General features: G+C 44.7%; 1 protein-coding gene across 1 annotated transcript in view; it reads left to right on the top strand.

Moving 5' to 3' along the window:
• Positions 1-20,667, top strand: part of GLP2R (glucagon like peptide 2 receptor) — a 506,477-nt gene that overhangs the window by 32,597 nt on the left and 453,213 nt on the right. Inside the window, exon 2 of the mRNA XM_073660266.1 lies at positions 14,994-15,090. Within this exon, the coding sequence (XP_073516367.1) occupies positions 14,994-15,090 (97 nt within the window). The remainder of the gene's footprint in view (positions 1-14,993; positions 15,091-20,667) is intronic.

Below are 20,667 nucleotides of genomic sequence, written 5' to 3'. Positions count from 1 at the left end.
CCTGAGTATCTCCTATATATTTGTATATACTGTAAGTACAGCTGGTATAACCTGGGTATCTTCTGTCTATAATGATACATGTACAGCTGGATATTTCCTATATGTTTATATATATATTGTAAGAAAGCAGCTGGACAGAACCTGAATAGAGTGTATGTGCCACTGAGGTGACCAGCCTCGGAGACGTGAAACTCGGAGGGAAGGCTCCAGCGCAGAGGTTTTTTTTGGGCCTGGATTTTGGATCCGGGTTTTAGGAAACTCATACACATGTGTTAGGTGGTCATCTGGGGGTAGCCCGGGTGTCACAAAAAAATTCTGAGCTATTGTACATCCTGTCCCACCTGCCAACTGACCTCCCCGGGATCCACTTCCGTAGCACCATGGGCCATCATCGAGGTCAAGTTTGATCGCATAGCAATAGATTTAGTGGGTCACTTGGTAAAGTCTGCCAGGGACATCAATATATCTTGGTGGTCCTTGATTATGTTACATGGTACTGGGAGGCGGTGCAGTTAAGAAACTGCATAGCTCGGTAGTTGGTCCATATCTTCTCTCGAACAGGATTGCCTAAGGAGATCCTAACAGATCAAGGGACTCCGTTTCGGTCAAAGCTCACGAGAGAGTTATGCAAAGCCCTAGATATTGCGCAGCTCAGGACCTCGGTGTACCATCCACAGATGGATAGTCTGGTTAAAAGATTAAATAAAACCTTAAAGGCAATGGAAGAAGGTCGAAGAGAAGGACAGCTGAGACTGGGACTTTGTTCTACTGTATCTGTTGTTCTTCACCAGGGAAGTCCCACAAGCCAACATCCCTGTGGACTCATGGATGTAGTGAAGAAGACCTGAGAAGCAGAGTCTACAGTACACCCTACGGCAGTGTAATATAACGTTGGCTGAGATGCAAGAGACGGTTGCTAATGTGTTGCCCATTGTTAAAGAACACCTCCTCAAGAGGCACAATCGAGGGTATATAATAGGTCAGCCGGTGTAAGACGGCTCAAACCTGGGGATCGTGTACTTGTGCTGTTGCTCACGGTGGGTAGTAAGTTCATGGCCAAGTGGCAGGGACCATATGAAATTTTGGAAAGGCTTGGTGAAGTCAATTCTAAAGTTCACCAACCAAAAAAGAGGAAGCCCTACCAGGTTCATCATGTCAATCTGATTACACCTTGGCAGGATAGGGAACCTCAGGAAGCTCCAATGCCAACGTAGAGGACCTGAAGGTGGCAGAAGCTTTCTCGAGCTCCCAGAAGCAGCAGTGTCGTGAGTTATTGCACCAAAATAGAGACCTGTTCTCGCAGTTACCAGCACTTACCCAGGTCATAGAACATTAGGTCCTCATGGAACCTCATGTTCACGTTAACTTGAAGCCCTATTGGATTCCAGAAGCACGCCAAGAGGTGATCTCGAAAGAGGTAAAACGGATGCTGAATCTGGGGGTTATTGAAGAGTCCAAGAGCAGATGGTCCAGTCCTTAGTGTTGGTGCCAAAGAAGGATGGGGAATGACCTTTCTGTAACGACTACAGGAAGCTCAATGAGGTCTGTAAGTCTGATGCCTACTCGATGCCCCTTAACCTTACAAAAGGTTATTGGCAGATTCAAGGAGGCCAAGGAGAAGACGGTGTTCTCGGATATTATCAAGTACGTCAGGATGTCTTTCACGTTACAGGCTCAAACCACCTTTCAGAGAGCCCTGGATAAAGTCCTATCGCCTGACAAGAAGTAGGCCGCGGCCTACTTGGATAACATCGTTATATTCAGCCAGGATTGGGGAAGTTATTTGAACAAAGTCCAGGCAATACTTGGAAGGCAGGCTTTATCATCAATCTGCCTTGGGGGTGGAAGAAGCTAATTATTTGGGCTATGTTGTAGGCAGGGGCGTGATCAAACCTCAGATAAATAAGATAGAGGCAATACAGAGCTGGCTACAACGCCTCTCGAAGAAGCAGGTCTGAGCCTTCCTAGGCATTGTGGGCTATTATTGGAGGTTTGTTCCCAATTTCACCCCGAAAGCAGACCCTCTGATGGACCTCCTGAAGGGTACAAAGTCGTAACCCGGTGGTTTCTGGTTCTGCAAGACTTTAGTTTTTGGGTGGAGCATAGGCCCGGGAAACACCATGGGAATGCGGATGCCCTGTTACAGGTACACTGTATAATGAAAGAAGGTTCCCAGCCCCTGGCTTTGTGCAGATGGGGGGAAGGTATGTAATTAAACAGCTAGACAGATCCTGGATGGAGTGTATGTGTAACCGAGGAGCCTATCCTCAGTGATGTGAGAGAAGGCTCCAAAACAGATAGTGCTGAGAGTTTTTTTGGGGGCCTGGATTTTAGGTCCGGGTTTTAGGAATGACTGAAAGAGCTGGGCGGGACTGGTCGTTTCCATCCTCAAATCCAGGATGTCCAGCTGATATAAAATGGAGGCTGAGTTGCACCATAATGGTCTCTGTGTGTGAAGGTGAAAAGACTTGTTTGTGGCCTCTGACAGTGGTCTGACTAACTTTGGATTTTCGCTGTACCTGTTTTACGGACTTATATCTAAGCGGGTGAGACTACCGTACAAACTCTTTATTTTCTCTTGCTCCTTTATGCCGAGTCAAGGCTGGGTTTTGTTTGGAGGTTTATGAAAACAATAAAATTCACCTTGTTGGACCTGACCTGATTACCTGTGTATCCGAGACGGCTACCAAAGAGACTGATTCTCCACAATATGTACTGCTGGTATAACCTGGGAATCTCCTGAATATAATTCTATATGTACAGCTGGTATAACCTGGGCCTGGTAGCCACCATGTTTCTTGATTTAGATGTGTGTCCTGTCTCTGCGGTTTGGCCTGGGTACAAGGCTTGGTGGTGGTGGGCAGCGGTGGAGCGGTACAGCTAATATGGGGGCTGCTGACATCTCCGTGATTCATGCTGACGCTTCCTCTGCTGGGCACAATGTCTGGTATGTGCCATGTGCAGGATGAGGAGGGACGATAAATCTAATAGATGAGATGTAAAGGAGGGCTGAGGACAGAAAACAGCGTCATAGGCCTTACAGCAGGAGAAGTAGTCGTCGTGGTCTGCAGTGGTTCTGGGTTCTATAAGCAGCACCACACTTGTGCATAGGATGTATCTGGTATTGCAGCTCAGTTCCATCTCCATGAGCTGCTATTCTCCATTCAGCCTGTAGAGTGTGCTGTCTTTGGTAGGAAGCTGCCATGTTTTCTAACTCTGGACAATCCCTTTAAGCAACAGGAACTTTCTGAGTTTCTGCTCCACTTGAATCTTTTGACTCGTGATTGGCTGAGAGCAGTGGGTTTTATGACATCATCCTCTTGACATAAGGGCACCCCGGGAGGTGAGTGCTGGACATTGTGCACATCTCGCCCCGCGTTTTATAAATTCCAGCTCATTTATCTCTCGGCAGCGCAGGGAATCTGCTGGAAAATGCAGATAAAGCGCAGACATTTTCTCTCTTTCTGTATAAACACTCGGGTCGCGCTGTGTAAATATTTAGGAATGGAGACGCGCCCTGGGATCGGCTGATGTGTCACGGAGCGCGGCTACTGGAGGAGTGCATATGGTATGGAAGGCAGTTACCATTCTTACCTATGGGGGCAGAGTTAAGAGACCCACGCAAACACGGGGAGAACATGCAAACTCTTTGTAGATGTCGTCCTTGGCCCCAGCGCTGCAAAGTAACGGTGCTAACCACTGAGCCACCGTGCTGTCCGCATGGCTGCAGCGTCTCCGGACTTGTCTCCAGTACATCGAGGACGTCATTGGTAACTGATTACACAGGAGCTGCCAGCAGCAGATCTTGATGATTTCCATCCTCAGATGACCATTAATAACCTCAGTGATGGCAGCCGAGGCTGGAAGTGCCGGGATTTCCTGATACTGAAAAACTCCAGAAGTTTTGAAAGTTTTGGTGCGCCCTAACTGTTGGCATTGGTGTTGCTCTTCGGACAAGTGATGTGGACGGGCTCCAGTCTGTTTCGATACATACAGGATCCTACTTTATATGGAGGAATTCTTACTCTCTATGGGCCAACTCCAGCACTCTACGGACATTCCTACGCTCTACGGTCCAACTACTACTCTCCATGGATCCACTCCTACTCAACACTGACTGAGTCTACCGCACTATGGGCCCCACTTTTCTCAACACATCCACTCATACTCTCTATAGACCAACTCCAGCACTCAATTGTCCAAATCTAGCTCTCTATGGGCACTCCTACTCTCTATGGATGCACTCTTACTATCTATGGACCAACTCCAGCACTCTGTTGACGAACTCTGGCACTCTATGGACACCCATACTCTCCAAGGACCAACTCCTACACTCCACTCTATGAACACTCCATGAATGGACTCTAACTTTCTGTGGACTAGCTCCAACATTGTATAGATGGATTTCTACACTCTATAGATCGGCTCATATTTTCCAAAAACCAAACTCTTAGTCTCCACGGACTGAATCCTGATCTCTACATTTTGACTCCTACTCTCAATGAACCAACTCTTGCTTTTGACGTACCAACTCTACTGGCAGACTCCTATGCTCTATGGGCCATCTTTTACTCTCGTGAGACGACTCCTACACTCTCTGGACCAAGGTTTGTATATCCATGGAGAGGCTGCTAACTTTTATCACTGGACACCATCAAAACAGGTGACAGTCGTTCATTAATCGTATGTCTAGGGGTGGTCTTGCTCTCTATAGACCCACTCCAGCTCTCTACAGACATTTGTATACTCTATAGGCCAAATCCCACTCTCTCCAGACTTGTCTCCAGCACTCTGTTGATGGACTCTAGCACTCTATGGACACCTCTGCTCTACTTGGATCCAATCCTACTCTCTATGGATCAACTCCAGAACTCCGTTGCTTGACTCAAGTAATCTATGGACACCGATACTCTCTATGAACTGACTCCTCTTCTTCTTGAATCGAGTTCTCCACTTTACGAAGCAACTCCGACACTCTGGACTGACTACAGCTCTCTGTGGACTACCTCCAACTCTTTATGGACTGATTTCTACACTCTTCGAACTGACTTTTACTCTCCCGGAATGGGCTCTTAGTCTCTATGAACTGGCAACTTGTCTCGATGGACTGAATCCAGCTCTCTATAGGCCAACTCCTATTCCTAATGAACTATCTCTTACACATTATAGACCATCTCTTACTCTCCATGTACCAAATCTAGTGACAGACCCCCTACGCTCTGTGGAACAACTCTTATTCTGAATGAGCTGACGATTACTCTCTGTGGGGCCAACTCCTACACTTTATGAACCATCTTCTTCTCTGTACATCTTTGGAGAGGCTGCTACTTTTTATCAGTGGAAACTAGTGATGATCGAGCATGCTCGTTACTCGAGATTTACGAGCATGTTCGGGTGCTCGCCGTGTATCTTCGGCGTGCTCGGGTGTTATGTTTTAGTCACTCCGTGCTCATGATTTGCGACTGTTTGACAGCCTTTATACATGTGAGGAATGACTGTTTCTTAGCCATTCCTCACATGTATTAAAGCTGTCAAACAGTCGCAAATCATGATCACGGAGTGACTAAAACATAACACCCGAGCACGCTGAAGATATTCGGCGAGCACCCGAAAAGGGTTAACAGAACATGCTCGCTCATCACTATCGGAAACCCTTGAAGACCATCTTCTAATCTCTGCAGGCCAACATGTAACCTCTTCTCTATCTCCATCCAACCTTACCCCATGTCCATAAATGTTGTCCTTTTTTCCCACACCACGACCATTCCTTTCAATCCCCGGTGTTCACCCAATTCTGAGTTTTTTCAAAGTCCCTCGTTTGGTTGTATTATGGATGACTTTGCATTTTATAAACATCTTCCAGTTGATAAAAAGCAGATGCAATGAGGAGTTTATACGTTTAGGGAACTGTTTACATTGCGTTGGTCAGTGGCTGGCGTCCAATGTAACCATGACAAGTCTTAACATAACAAGGTGGAAGAGTATTAACAAGCTGAAGATAATCACCAGCTGAGAACCTACATCAAAAGTCTTGACGGCTCCGATTCATTACTGTGGTTAAGATGTGATCCGAGGTCTGGCGTACTATGAGAACATCGTCTCAAGCACTTCAGAAGAACTCTGGCAATCTAATATGTTGTAAACAACTTTATGAGGGTGGAGAGTATGAGAAGATATGAAGCTAATAATGGCTGCTTCAAGCGAGAGTTAACTATCTAGTAAAAAAAAGTTCTACTGCCATTAGAAGTCCATTAAATTTTTGAGGGTCTTTCTTTTTAGACTGCCACTTGTTCATGAAATATGTAGACCTTGATGAAGTAAGGAATGGAAATTGGTCATGGCCATCGAAGGCATTGCAAGGGGTAGCAGGAGTATGAAAATTGGATTTAAAAAGAAACCAAACTGAAGGAATTGGTTTTGGAGGCGGCCAAGTTGAAGATTGTCCATCCAACATCTCCAAAAGTTATTGAAGATGGGTACAATCCCTGCCTTTGGCACCAAGAGAGATTGTCAAGCCCCTGTTACCTTGATTCTATGCCATCCAGTCTAGGTCAGATGAAGAAAGTTCTTGGAAACTTCACATTAAGTAAACCAATTGTCCCGACCTGTAGACCTGTAGATCCATGAAAGCTTGTTTATGACGACTGGGTTAAAGACTTCTATATAGATTTGATCAAAGTTGCAATGCTGGAAAGTTGGTGGAAAGTTCAAAATGTTGATTCACAATGTAGATCTAGACAGCTCACCCGAATATATGGTCATTACCGTAGTCTAATACTTTCCCCCATCCAAAGAGAGTCCTTGGTCCCATCAGGTCCACGGTAATGATTGTTAAGTATCAGTTCTACCACCAACTTGTTTATCCATGGTGCGTATTGGTTGCTCCAGGGTATGGAATCAAAACGGGCATCCAGTAGTGAAGAATGGTCTTACATGAGTGTCGCCCACTCAGAATCTCTCCACTAACTGCATTTTAACATCCAAATTATGACCACAAGGCCTGGACCTCCCACTGTTCAGATCAACTGAGCTTAGATTACCATAAAAATACTTCATCACAGAAAAGTCCAGAAGTTGCTAAAAAGATTGGAACTAGTCCAACCATAACAGTTATTCGGTTGTCCAACGGTCAGAGTAACCCCAGTGTCTGCCATACACAATATCCCAAGATCTTGGCATGGAGTTTAAAAGAAACCCTCACAAAAGCATTGTTTGTAGACTTAGGCATCTGGGTCTTAGACGCAGTAAGCTTTGATGTTGGGTTCTTGTACGTTCAAAGCCTCTTAAAAGTGTTATGGTTCACCATTATGGCTAGTAGCAGACTTGAGTCTTCAATTTTTCCAGCTCAGAGGCCTGAAGGTACTAGGTTGCACAATTATACCAATTTTATTGCAGGCTCTCATGGACCTAATGATGGACTTCTGGTAGACTTATCACATCAACGATTTGATCCATGTGATACTGAGTTTATGGCAATGCACAATCTCTATGACTGGTAGACCACAGCTTAAGCATCTCTGTTTGGACACTGAAGCTTTCAATTCTTACACCACAGGGGCCTGAAGGTACTAGGTTGCACAATTACACCACATTCATTGTAGATTCTGGTGGACCTAATGATGGACTTCTGATAGATATACCACGTTAATGATTAGGTTCATGTCCTTTGGAGTTTATGGTCATGACCGGATATTATGACTGGTAGACAACTTGTGCGGTGTTTAACAATTTGCATAGCTCCGAGGCCTGGAGGTACTAGGTTGTACAATTATACCAAATTTATTGTAGGTTCTGATGGACCTAATGAAGGACTTCTGATAGCTGAATCACCTCAATAATTTGGTCTATGTGGTATTGAGTTTATGGGAAAGGACAATCTCTATGACTGGTAGACCACAGCCTAAGCATCTCTGTTTGGACACTGAAGCTTTCAATTCTTACAGCTCAGGGGCCTGAAGGTACTAGGTTGCACAATTATACAAAATTCATTGTAGGCTCTGATGGATCTAATGAAGGACTTCTGGTAGATGCATCACCTCAATAATTTGGTCTATGTGGTATTGAGTTTATGGCAATGGACAATCTCTATGACTGGTAGACCACAGCCTAAGCATCTCTGTTTGGACACTGAAGCCTTCAATTCTTACAGCTCAGGGGCCTGAAGGTACTAGGTTATACAATTACACCACATTCATTGTAGACTCTGGTGGACCTAATGATAATAATAATAATTTTTTATTTTTATAGCGCCAACATATTCCGCAGCACTTTACAATTTTAGGGGGGACTTATACAGACAATACAGAATAAGCATATCTCATATCGAAAGCAGTGAGGGCCCTGCTCGCAAGCTTACAGTCTATGAGGAAATGGGGGAGACACAAAAAGGTAGAATGAACATATATTGTATAATGCAGCCTTGATATACTATATAGGATAAATAATCCATGGACTGGTCGCAGCCAGTATGTGTACAGTCCTGACCGAGGCTATTATGTGCATGGTTGGTATGAACCTGAAATTGAAGATTTTAATATGGGGGAAGACTGGGACGGACAGAGTGTGTTTAGGCGATACGCCAGTCTAAAGAAATGGGATTTTAGGGTCCACTTGAAACTGTGGGTATTGGAAATTAATCGAACTGTCCTGGGTAGTGCATTCCAAAGAATTGGCGCAGCACGCGAGAAATCTTGGAGACGAGAGTGGGAAGTTCGGATTATGGAGGATTTTAGTTTTAAGTCATTGGCAGAACGGAGGGCACGTGTAGGGTGGTAGACTAAGACAAGGGAGGAGATGTAGGGGGGTACTGAAGCATGGAGCGCTTTGTGGGTAAGCGTGATAAGTTTAAATTGAACTCTATATTGGATGGGTAACCAGTGCAATGACTGGCACAGGGAAGAGGCATCGGTGTAGCTGTTGGCGAGGAATATGATCCTGGCTGCTGCGTTAAGGACGGATTGGAGAGGGGAGAGTTTAGTAAGAGGGAGACCGATAAGTAGAGAGTTGCAGTAGTCCAGACAGGAATGAATAAGAGCGACCGTAAGAGTTTTTGCCGAGTCAAAGGTGAAAAAAGTCCTGATTCTTGAGATGTTTTTGAGGTGTAGATGACATGAACGAGCGAGTGATTTGATGTGAGGAGTGAAGGAAAGATCTGAATCAAAAATGACCCCAAGACAGCGGGCTTGTTGCTGGGGAGTAATGGTGGAGCCACAAACGGAAATGGCAATATCGGGCACAGGTAGGTTAGTGCAGGGAGGAAAGACGAGGAGTTCAGTTTTGGACAGATTCAGTTTTAGGTAGAGGGAGGACATAATGTTAGACACAGCAGAAGACAATCACTGGTGTTTTGTAGTAATGCAGGGGTGATGTCCGGAGCAGAGGTGTATAATTGGGTGTCATCCGCATAGAGATGGTACTGGAAACCGAATCTACTGATTGTTTGTCCAATGGGAGCGGTGTATAAGGAGAAAAGAAGGGGGCCTAGGACTGATCCTTGAGGAACCCCGACAGTAAGAGGAAGTAGGGAGGAGGAGGAGCCGGCAAAAGACACAGAGAAGGAGCGGTCAGAGAGATAGGAGGAGAACCAGGAGAGAACCGTGTCCTTGAGGCCAATAGTGCGGAGCATAGTGAGGAGGAGCTGGTGATCCACAGGGTCGAATGCTGCAGAGAGATCCAGGAGATCAGCAGGGAGCAGGGACCATTAGATTTAGCTGTTAGTAGATCATTAGAGACTTTAGTGAGGGCAGTTTCAGTAGAATGTAAAGAGCGGAAACCAGATTGTAAAGGGTCAAGAAGAGAGTTGTCTGAGAGATAGCGGATGAGACGGGAGTGGACCAGGCGTTCCAAGAGTTTAGAGATGAAGGGAAGATTGGAAACAGGTCTGTAGTTGGCCGTGCAGTTCTGGTCGAGGGATGGTTTTTTAAGTAATGGTTGTATGCTGGCGTGTTTAAAAGAAGAGGGAAAGATACCAGATGAGAGGGAGAGGTTGAAAATTTTAGTTAGGTGAGTGGTGATAGCTGGAGAAAAGGACTGAAGGAGATGTGAGGGAATAGGGTCACTGGTGCAGGTGGTAGGGCGAGAAGATGCAAGGAGCCTGATCACTTCATCTTCCGTGACTGGTTTGAAATCAGAAAGTGAGCAAGATACAATGTGGCGGGGGAGAGCATGCATAACATTTGGGGATTAGGAGAAAATTTCCTGTCGGATATGGTCAATTTTTTCTTTGAAATAATTGGCCAGATCGTCAGTGCTGAGGTCGGTGGTCGGGGACTGTGCTGTTTGAGAATGAAACGTGTCAAGGAGGCGTTTAGGATTATTGGAAAGTGAGATGATGAGGTTGTTGAAGCAGGTTTGTTTGGAGAGGTGAAGGGCAGAGTTATATGTTTTCAGCATAAATTTATAATGGAGGAAATCTTCGGGCAGATTAGATTTTCTCCACAGCCGTTCAGCGCACCTGGAACACCGCTGGAGAAGACGTATTTGTAGCGTGTGCCAGGGTTGTCGCCGTCTATGTGGAAAGTGGGGGTTTCTTGAGTAGCCTCAAAGTTCTTGACAGAGAATGAAAGAAGATTATGGTCAGAGAGTGGAAGGGGAGAGTTAGTAAAGTCAGGGAGAAGATCAGGTCCAATGTGTTCCCGTCCTCATGTGTAGGAGAGTTAGTAAGCTGTGAAAGGCCGAAGGAGGAGGTTAGTGATAAAAGATGAGCGGCAGATGGGGAAAGAGGATCGCTAATTGGGATGTTAAAATCTCCCATGATTATCGTGGGGATGTCGCAGGATAGAAAATTTGGAAGCCAGGCAGCAAAGTGATCCAGGAACTGACGGGAGGGACCTGGAGGGCGATAGACAATGGCCACTTGCAGTGAGAAGGGTCGGTAGAGTCTGACTGTGTGGACCTCAAAAGAAGGGAAGATAAGGGAGGGTACTGGCGGGATCACCTGAAAAGTACATTTTGTTGAAAGAAGCCGACCAACCCCTCCACCTGATCTGTTGTCAGGTCTCGGGGTATGAGAGAAGTGTAGACCACCATAGGAGAGAGCTGCAGCAGCGGCGGTGGTGTCCGACTGCTGGATCCAGGTTTCAGTGAGAGCCAGAAGGTTGAGGGAATTAGAGAGGAAAAAGTCATGGATGTAGGAGAGTTTATTACATGCTGAGCGCACATTCCAAAGGGCACAGGTGAATGAGACAGAAGATATGCAGGGAATATTAATGAGATTAGCAGGGTTTCTGAATGTAACAGGGAAAGAGTTAGTGTTATTATTACTGGAGGGTCCTGGATTAGGAGAAATATCACCTGCAACAAAGAGAAGGAAGATACAGAGAGTGAGCAGATGGTTGAGTGATTTGTGAGAGCGTTTCCTGTGTTGTATGGTGGGAATGAATGGATCTGTGTGGTATAACATTGTGAAGAGAGCATGACAGCTGTACATAGGAGAAGAGAGGAGAGAGGGGTTAATATGGATGAAATGTGCCGAATTTGTGGGAGAACGGTGAATGCGGATGATTGTAGCAGCCAGAACTTAAATGGCACAGATACAAATGGTGAATACTGTTTGCATAACAGATGACCTGGAAGCAAGTTTGTTTAATTGTCTTGCATGTCTTACCTGTCTCCTGCCCTGTCCAACTGCCATATCTAACTGCCGTGGCACTTTGATAAACTATGGCACTTCGATAAAGTATGCATAAATGCTATATGTATAAATGCCCCCGCATAAATGCTGCCCCTTGACTATGTCTCAATATATAGGGACGTATCTGCTTAGATCTACACAGATTTAACTCGTTAGCGATCAGTCAACTAGCTTAAGACAACAGGAGACAATAAAACTGCAGAATCAAAAACAGACTGGCAACTCAACATGGATCATAAACTGTTAAAGTAAGTGTGATGACCTTAAAGTATCATGGATTAAACAACGTAGATGAATGAGATATATATACCAGTGATTAGCTGCAGAGCATTGCAAGTAACATGGAGATATAATGTAGATTTCAGAAGAGATAACACGGAGCAGAGGAGTGAGCTATATATACCAGTGATTAGCTGCAGAGCATTGCAAGTAACATGGAGATACAATGTAGATTTCAGAAGAGATAACACAGAGCAGAGGAGTGGGATATATATACCTGTAAGAAGAGAAGAAAGATGAATATTAGAACTGCCATATCTAACTGCCGTGGCACTTTGATAAACTATGGCACTTCGATAAAGTATGCATAAATGCCCCCGCATATGGACTTCTGATAGATGCATCACCTCAATAATTTGGTCTATGTTGTATTGAGTTTATGGCAATGGACAATCTCTATGACTGGTGTACTATGGCCTAAGTGTCTCTGTTGGGACACTTAAGCCTGAAGGTACTAAGTTGACCAATTACTCCAAATTCAATTCATTGTAGACTGTGGTGGTCCTAACGATGGACTTCTGATAAATATACCACACTATTGATTAGTTTCATGTCCTTTTGAGTTTATGGTCATGACCAGTTAATATCACTGGTAGACAACTAGTGGAGTGTATATCAATTTGTGAAGCTCCGAGGCCTGGAGGTACTAGGTTGGGCAATTGGACTACATTGATAGTAGACATTAATGGACCTGATGATGAAATTCCTGTAGATGGACAACCCTTCTAATAATTATGTCCTTGAGGTATTGGGTTTGGGGCTATCTTTTTTTTTTACTTTTTGCGCTCACGACCCTGTATGATTTTTTTTAGTTACTTTTATATTATATTTTTCGCTCTTCTCCCGATAAGCCCAGACCACTAATAGTTTCTACGTTCTGCTAAATACAGCTCCTAGCCCAGAGTACTACCCCTCCCCCAAAGGTCATTAATCTCCTCCAGTGAAGCAGACTTGGCCTCCACCGTTCAGGGTCTGGTCACCGGCTGTCACTGACATTTTTATTAATGATTTTTTTCCTTGAAAGTGACACCTATTTATTCTTGGATTCAGATTCAGAGACTTAGGAAAGTAGTCCACTGTTGGAACAGCAGAGCTGGATATAACTGGACACTTGTCTGTGGTGAAGTAGCAGAGCCCAGTGATGTAGCAGAGTTTGGATTGTCAGAAGTCACACTTGTGTTATAGCAAAACCCAGTGATGTAGCAGAGTTTGGATTGTCAGAAGTCACACTTGTGGTGTTGTAGCGGAACCCAGTGATGTAGCAGAGTTTGGATTGTCAGAAGTCACACTTGTGGCGTTGTAGCGGAACCCAGTGATGTAGCAGAATTTGGATTGTCAGAAGTCACACTTGTGTTATAGCAAAACCCAGTGATGTAGCAGAGTTTGGATTGTCAGAAGTCACACTTGTGGTGTTGTAGCGGAACCCAGTGATGTAGCAGAGTTTGGATTGTCAGAAGTCACACTTGTGGCGTTGTAGCAGAACCCAGTGATGCACCAAAGTTTGGATTGTCAGAAGTCACACTTGTGGCGTTGTAGCGGAACCCAGTGATGTAGCAGAGTTTGGATTGTCAGAAGTCACACTTGTGTTATAGCAAAACCCAGTGATGTAGCAGAGTTTGGATTGTCAGAAGTCACACTTGTGGTGTTGTAGCGGAACCCAGTGATGTAGCAGAGTTTGGATTGTCAGAAGTCACACTTGTGGTTTTGTAGCAGAGCCCAGTGATGTAGCAGAGTTTGGATTGTCAGAAGTCACACTTGTGGTGTTGTAGCGGAACCCAGTGATGTAGCAGAATTTGGATTGTCAGAAGTCACACTTGTGGCGTTGTAGCAGAGCCCAGTGATGTAGCAGAATTTGGATTGTCAGAAGTCACACTTGTGGCATTGTAGCAGAACCCTGCGATGTAGCACAGCTAGTTGTGTGGTGGAAGACACACTTGTGTTGTTGTAGCAGAATCCAGACATGTGGCAGAGTTGGAATTGTCAGAAGTCACACTTGTGTTATAGCAAAACCCAGCGATGTAGCAGAGTTGGGTTTGTCAGAAAACACACTTGTGGTGTTGTAGCAAAATCCAGTGATGTAGCATAGCTTGCTGTATGTCAGAAGACACACTCATGGTGTTGTAGCAGAATCCAGACATGTGGCAGAGTTGGGATTGTCAGAAGACATACGTGTGGTGTTATAGCAGAACCCAGTGATGCAGCAGAGTTGGGTTTGTCAGGAGACACAATTGTGGTGTTGTAGCCGAACCCAGGGAAGTAACAGAGTTGGGTTTCTTAGATGACACACTTGTGATGATGTAGCTGAGTTATGTGGTAAGTCAGAGATGGGTATGTCAGAAAACACACTTTTGGTAATGTTACAGAGCCCAGCAATGTAGCAGAGTGGTAGAGTGATGCAGCAGAGGTCGGGTTTGTGAGAAGACACACTTATGATGTTGTAGCAGAGTTCAGTGGTATAGGAGAGCTGGATTTTTCTGGAAACTCACTTGTGGTAAGGTAGCAGAGCTCAGCGATGTACAAGAGTTGCATTTGTCAGGAGACGCACTAGTAACAATGTAGCAGAATTCAATGGTAAGTCAATGATGGTTATGCTAGTAGACTCATTTGTGGTAAGGTAGCAGAGCCCAGTGATGTAGCAGAGTTGCGTTTGCCAGGAGACTCATTTGTGGCAATTTAGCAGAGCCCAGCGATGTAGCAGAGTTATTAATGCAACGCCATCAAGTGGTACATGGCAAAAAAACAGAGAAGGCTACAGAAAAGAGCTGGGAAATTCCTCCAATAATAGAGTGGGCTTCCTCTGGTCCTGCCCCTGAGGGACTGACACATTCAGGAGCCGGGGAGAGCTGGGTGAGCTCTCCTCTGGGAGCTGCGGTGGTGGCCACCTTACTAGCCACCCTGACCTCCGTAGACAGGCGTAATGGGGCGACAGAATATAAAGAGATGTGACACACGAGGGCGACTCAAGGCCTCGTAATAAACGCCCGGGACATGGAGCCGGGCTCGTTACAGGGGTATAAGACCCCCACAGAAATGTAGCGACGCTCCGGGGACAATGTCATTAACCACCACTGTCACCCTGTAGGTGAGCGGAGCCGTGCTGGAGGGCATCCTGAAGAAGTGGAAGCAGTACAAGCAAGAGTGCCTGAGCAGACTGGAACAGGAGAGGGCGCTGCTGAGCGGTAAGAGCCCGCCACATGGGGAGACGGGGGTCCTATACACACAAAGTATAGAAACACCAGAGTAAGGACCTCGCGTTATACTACATGTATAATTACATACACGAGATGCCCAGGTTATACCAGCTGTACATATATAATTATATACAGAAGATGCCCAGGTTATACCAGCTGTACATATATAATTATATACAGGAGATGCCCAGGTTATACCAGCTGTACATCTATAATTATATACAGGAGATGCCCAGGTTATACCAGCTGTACATATATAATTATATACAGGAGATGCCCAGGTTATACCAGCTGTACATATATAATTATATACAGGAGATGCCCAGGTTATACCGGCTGTACATATATAATTATATACAGGAGATGCCCAGGTTATACCAGCTGTACATATATAATTATATACAGAAGATGCCCAGGTTATACCAGCTGTACATATATAATTATATACAGGAGATGTCCAGGTTATACCAGCTGTACATATATAATTATATACAGGAGATGTCCAGGTTATACCAGCTGTACATTTATAATTATATACAGGAGATGTCCAGGTTATACCAGCTGTACATATATAATTATATACAGGAGATGTCCAGGTTATACCAGCTGTACATATATAATTATATACAGGAGATGTCCAGGTTATACCAGCTGTACATATATAATTATATACAGAAGATGCCCAGGTTATACCAGCTGTACATATATAATTATATACAGGAGATGTCCAGGTTATACCAGCTGTACATATATAATTATATACAGGAGATGTCCAGGTTATACCAGCTGTACATATATAATTATATACAGAAGATGCCCAGGTTATACCAGCTGTACATATATAATTATATACAGGAGATGTCCAGGTTATACCAGCTGTACATATATAATTATATACAGGGGATGTCCAGGATATACCAGCTGTACATATATAATTATATACAGGAGATGCCCAGGTTATACCAGCTGTACATATATAATTATATACAGGAGATACCCGGGTTATACCGGCTGTACATATATAATTATACACAGGAGATACCCAGGTTATACCAGCTGTACATATATAATTATATACAGGAGATGTCCAGGTTATACCAGCTGTACAAATATAATTATATACAGGAGATGCCCAGGTTATACCAGCTGTACATATATAATTATATACAGGAGATGTCCAGGTTATACCAGCTGTACATATATAATTATATACAGGAGATGTCCAGGTTATACCAGCTGTACATATATAATTATATACAGGAGATGCCCAGGTTATACCGGCTGTACATATATAATTATATACAGGAGATGCCCAGGTTATACCAGCTGTACATATATAATTATATACAGGAGATGTCCAGGTTATACCAGCTGTACATATATAATTATATACAGGAGATGTCCAGGTTATACCAGCTGTACATATATAATTATATACAGAAGATGCCCAGGTTATACCAGCTGTACATATATAATTATATACAGGAGATGTCCAGGTTATACCAGCTGTACATATATAATTATATACAGGAGATGCCCAGGTTATACCGGCTGTACATATATAATTATATACAGGAGATGCCCAGGTTATACCAGCTGTACATATATAATTATATACAGGAGATGTCCAGGTTATACCAGCTGTACATATATAATTATATACAGGAGATGCCCAGGTTATACCAGCTGTACATATATAATTATATACAGGAGATGTCCAGGTTATACCAGCTGTACATATATAATTATATACAGGAGATGTCCAGGTTATACCGGCTGTACATATATAATTATATACAGGAGATGCCCAGGTTATACCAGCTGTACATATATAATTATATACAGGAGATGCCCAGGTTATACCAGCTGTACATATATAATTATATACAGGAGATGCCCAGGTTATACCAGCTGTACATATATAATTATATACAGGAGATGCCCGGGTTATACCAGCTGTACATATATAATTATATACAGGAGATGCCCAGGTTATACCAGCTGTACATATATAATTATATACAGGAGATGCCCAGGTTATACCAGCTGTACATATATAATTATATACAGGAGATGCCCAGGTTATACCAGCTGTACATATATAATTATATACAGGAGATGTCCAGGTTATACCAGCTGTACATATATAATTATATACAGGAGATGCCCAGGTTATACCAGCTGTACATATATAATTATATACAGGAGATGCCCAGGTTATACCAGCTGTACATATATAATTATATACAGGAGATGTCCAGGTTATACCAGCTGTACATATATAATTATATACAGGAGATGTCCAGGTTATACCAGCTGTACATATATAATTATATACAGGAGATGCCCAGGTTATACCAGCTGTACATATATAATTATATACAGCAGATGTCCAGGTTATACCAGCTGTACATATATAATTATATACAGGAGATGCCCAGGTTATACCGGCTGTATATATATAATTATATACAGGAGATGCCCAGGTTATACCAGCTGTACATATATAATTATATACAGGAGATACCCAGGTTATACCGGCTGTATATATATAATTATATACAGGAGATGCCCAGGTTATACCAGCTGTACATATATAATTATACACAGAGGATACCCAGGTTATACCGGCTGTACATATATAATTATATACAGGAGATGCCCAGGTTATACCGGCTGCACATATATAATTACATACACGAGATGCCCAGGTTATACCAGCTGTACATATATAATTATATACAGCAGATGTCCAGGTTATACCAGCTGTACATATATAATTATATACAGGAGATGCCCAGGTTATACCAGTTGTACATATATAATTATACACAGAGGATACCCAGGTTATACCGGCTGTACATATATAATTATATACAGGAGATGCCCAGGTTATACCGGCTGCACATATATAATTACATACACGAGATGCCCAGGTTATACCAGCTGTACATATATAATTATATACAGCAGATGTCCAGGTTATACCAGCTGTACATATATAATTATATACAGGAGATGCCCAGGTTATACCGGCTGTATATATATATAATTATATACAGGAGATGCCCAGGTTATACCAGCTGTACATATATAATTATATACAGGAGATGCCCAGGTTATACCGGCTGTATATATATAATTATATACAGGAGATGCCCAGGTTATACCAGCTGTACATATATAATTATACACAGAGGATACCCAGGTTATACCGGCTGTACATATATAATTATATACAGGAGATGCCCAGGTTATACCAGCTGTACATATATAATTATACACAGAGGATACCCAGGTTATACCGGCTGTACATATATAATTATATACAGGAGATGCCCAGGTTATACCGGCTGTACATATATAATTATATACAGGAGATGCCCAGGTTATACCGGCTGTACATATATAATTATATACAGGAGATGCCCAGGTTATACCAGCTGTACATATATAATTATATACAGGAGATGCCCAGGTTATACCAGCTGTACATATATAATTGCTGCAACAACACTATGGAAAAGAGTGTGGAAGATCCACCATAGTGAAAGAAAGGGGGAGACTCAGGGTCCCAGGCAGATTAACACTTAATGAGATATCCTAATAGTTATGCTGGACCTTAGAGTGCACTAATAAGTGTATGACTAACCTGAGATATAACAATTAGATACGTATCTCAAATTCATCATGAATAAACTAGTCCTATCTCTAATATGTCCTGGTCCTAGTCCTAGTCCAAGACTTAGACCCGCAATGAGAGATTGTAATTACCTTGTGACATATTGTCCCGTGCGATGGCCCCGACGCGCGTTTCACCTTCCGACTTCGTCAGGAGGTGTGACAAGTGATAAAAAGCAGGTGCTATTTAAATGAATGGATCTTAATGGCTAGCGAATAGGTGCGCGGATCGTCATGTTGCTCCACCCCGGCGTCCACAGGAAGTGACGGGAAGGAGGACGTATGTCGTCCCCCCCGTCACCCTGAAACCAGCCCAGCCAGCGATGCCACAGAGGACGAGCAGCGCATGTACGAAGCGCGTCTGCGCTGTATGAAGAAGAACAAAAGGTCAAAGTAAGTGTAGTAATGTGGGTACGGGGTCAGTCACTATGGCCGGATCGTTAATAATGAAAGGTAGCTAATAAAAGTTATAATGCCAAATGAAATCAGAAGCAATTCACTCCCTTGTAAACCGCACTCTAAATTAGATTGGTGTACAGTCACATTATATCAGTCATAAATATAACTACTACTAGATGGTGGCCCGCGTCTAACGCATTGGGTATTCTAGAATATGTATGCGGCCGACCGGGCGCGACTAATCAGTGAAGGAGGGTTTAAATGGGTTGTGCACTACTTTAAATTAACCCCCCAATGTATCCCCCCGGGGCCCCTAATGAATTTTGGAGGACCAGGGAGCAAGTCCGCCGGTCGGGGTACTTCTGCTGCGAGCTGCCGGGAGATGACCGGCTAGCACAGGGTGAGCGGGTGAGCATGTGAGGGTGAGCGGGTGAGGGTGAGCGTGTGAGGGTGTGCGTGTGAGGGTGAGCGTGTGGAGGTGTGCGTGTGAGCGGGTGAGCGTGTGAGGATGTGAGGGTGACCGTGTGAGGATGTGAGGGTGAGCGTGTGTGGGTGTGAGGGTGAGCGTGTGAGGGTGAACGTGTGAGGGTGTGAGCGTGTGAGTGTGAGAGGGTGAGTGTGAGAGGGTGAGTGTGAGAGGGTGAGCGTATGAGGGTGAGCGTGTGAGGGTGAGCGGGTGAGGGTGTGAGCGTGTGAGGGTGTGAACATGTGAGGGTGAGCATGTGAGGGTGAGCGTGTGAGGGTGAGCGGGTGAGCGTGTGAGGGTGAGCATGTGAGGGTGAGCGTGTGAGGGTGAGTGGGTGAGCGTGTGAGGGTGAGCGGGTGAGGGTGTGCGTGTAAGGGTGAGCGTGTGGAGGTGTGCGTGTGAGCGGGTGAGGGTGAGCGTGTGAGCATGTGAGGGTGAGCGTGTGAGGGTGAGCAGGTGAGGGTGAGCAGGTGAGGGTGAGCATGTGAGGGTGAGTGTGTGAGGGTGAGCGTGTGAGCGTGTGAGGGTGAGCATGTGAGGGTGAGCGTGTGAGGGTCAGCGGGTGAGGGTGTGCGTGTGAGGGTGAGCGTGTGGAGGTGTGCGTGTGAGCGGGTGAGGGTGAGCGTGTGAGCATGTGAGGGTGACCGTGTGAGGGTGAGCGTGTGAGGGTGAGCGTCTGAAGGTGTGCGGGTGAGCTGGTGAGGGTGAGCGGGAGAGTGTGAGGGTGAGCGTGAGAGGGTGAGCGTTAGAGGGTGAGCGTGAGAGGGTGAGCGTGTGAGGGTGAGCGTGAGCGTGTGAGGGTGTGAGGGTGTGCGTGTGAGGGTGAGCGTGTGAGGGTGAACGGGTGAGGGTGAGCGTGTGAAGGTGATCGTGTGAGAGTGAGGGTGAGCGTGTGAGGGTGAGCGTGTGAGGGTGAGCATGTGAGGGTGAGCGTGTGAGGGTGAGGGTGTGCGTGTGAGGGTGAGCGTGTGAGGGTGAGCGTGTGAGGGTGTGAGGGTGATCGTGTGAGGGTGAGCGTG

This window comes from Phyllobates terribilis, unplaced genomic scaffold (assembly GCF_046119375.1).
Source record: "Phyllobates terribilis strain yellow unplaced genomic scaffold, ASM4611937v1 Scaffold_25__1_contigs__length_18738178, whole genome shotgun sequence".
In the NCBI taxonomy this organism is placed as follows: Eukaryota; Metazoa; Chordata; class Amphibia; order Anura; family Dendrobatidae; genus Phyllobates; species Phyllobates terribilis.
Note: the sequence above shows the minus strand (reverse complement) of the source record. Positions and strands in the feature narration are given on the sequence as shown.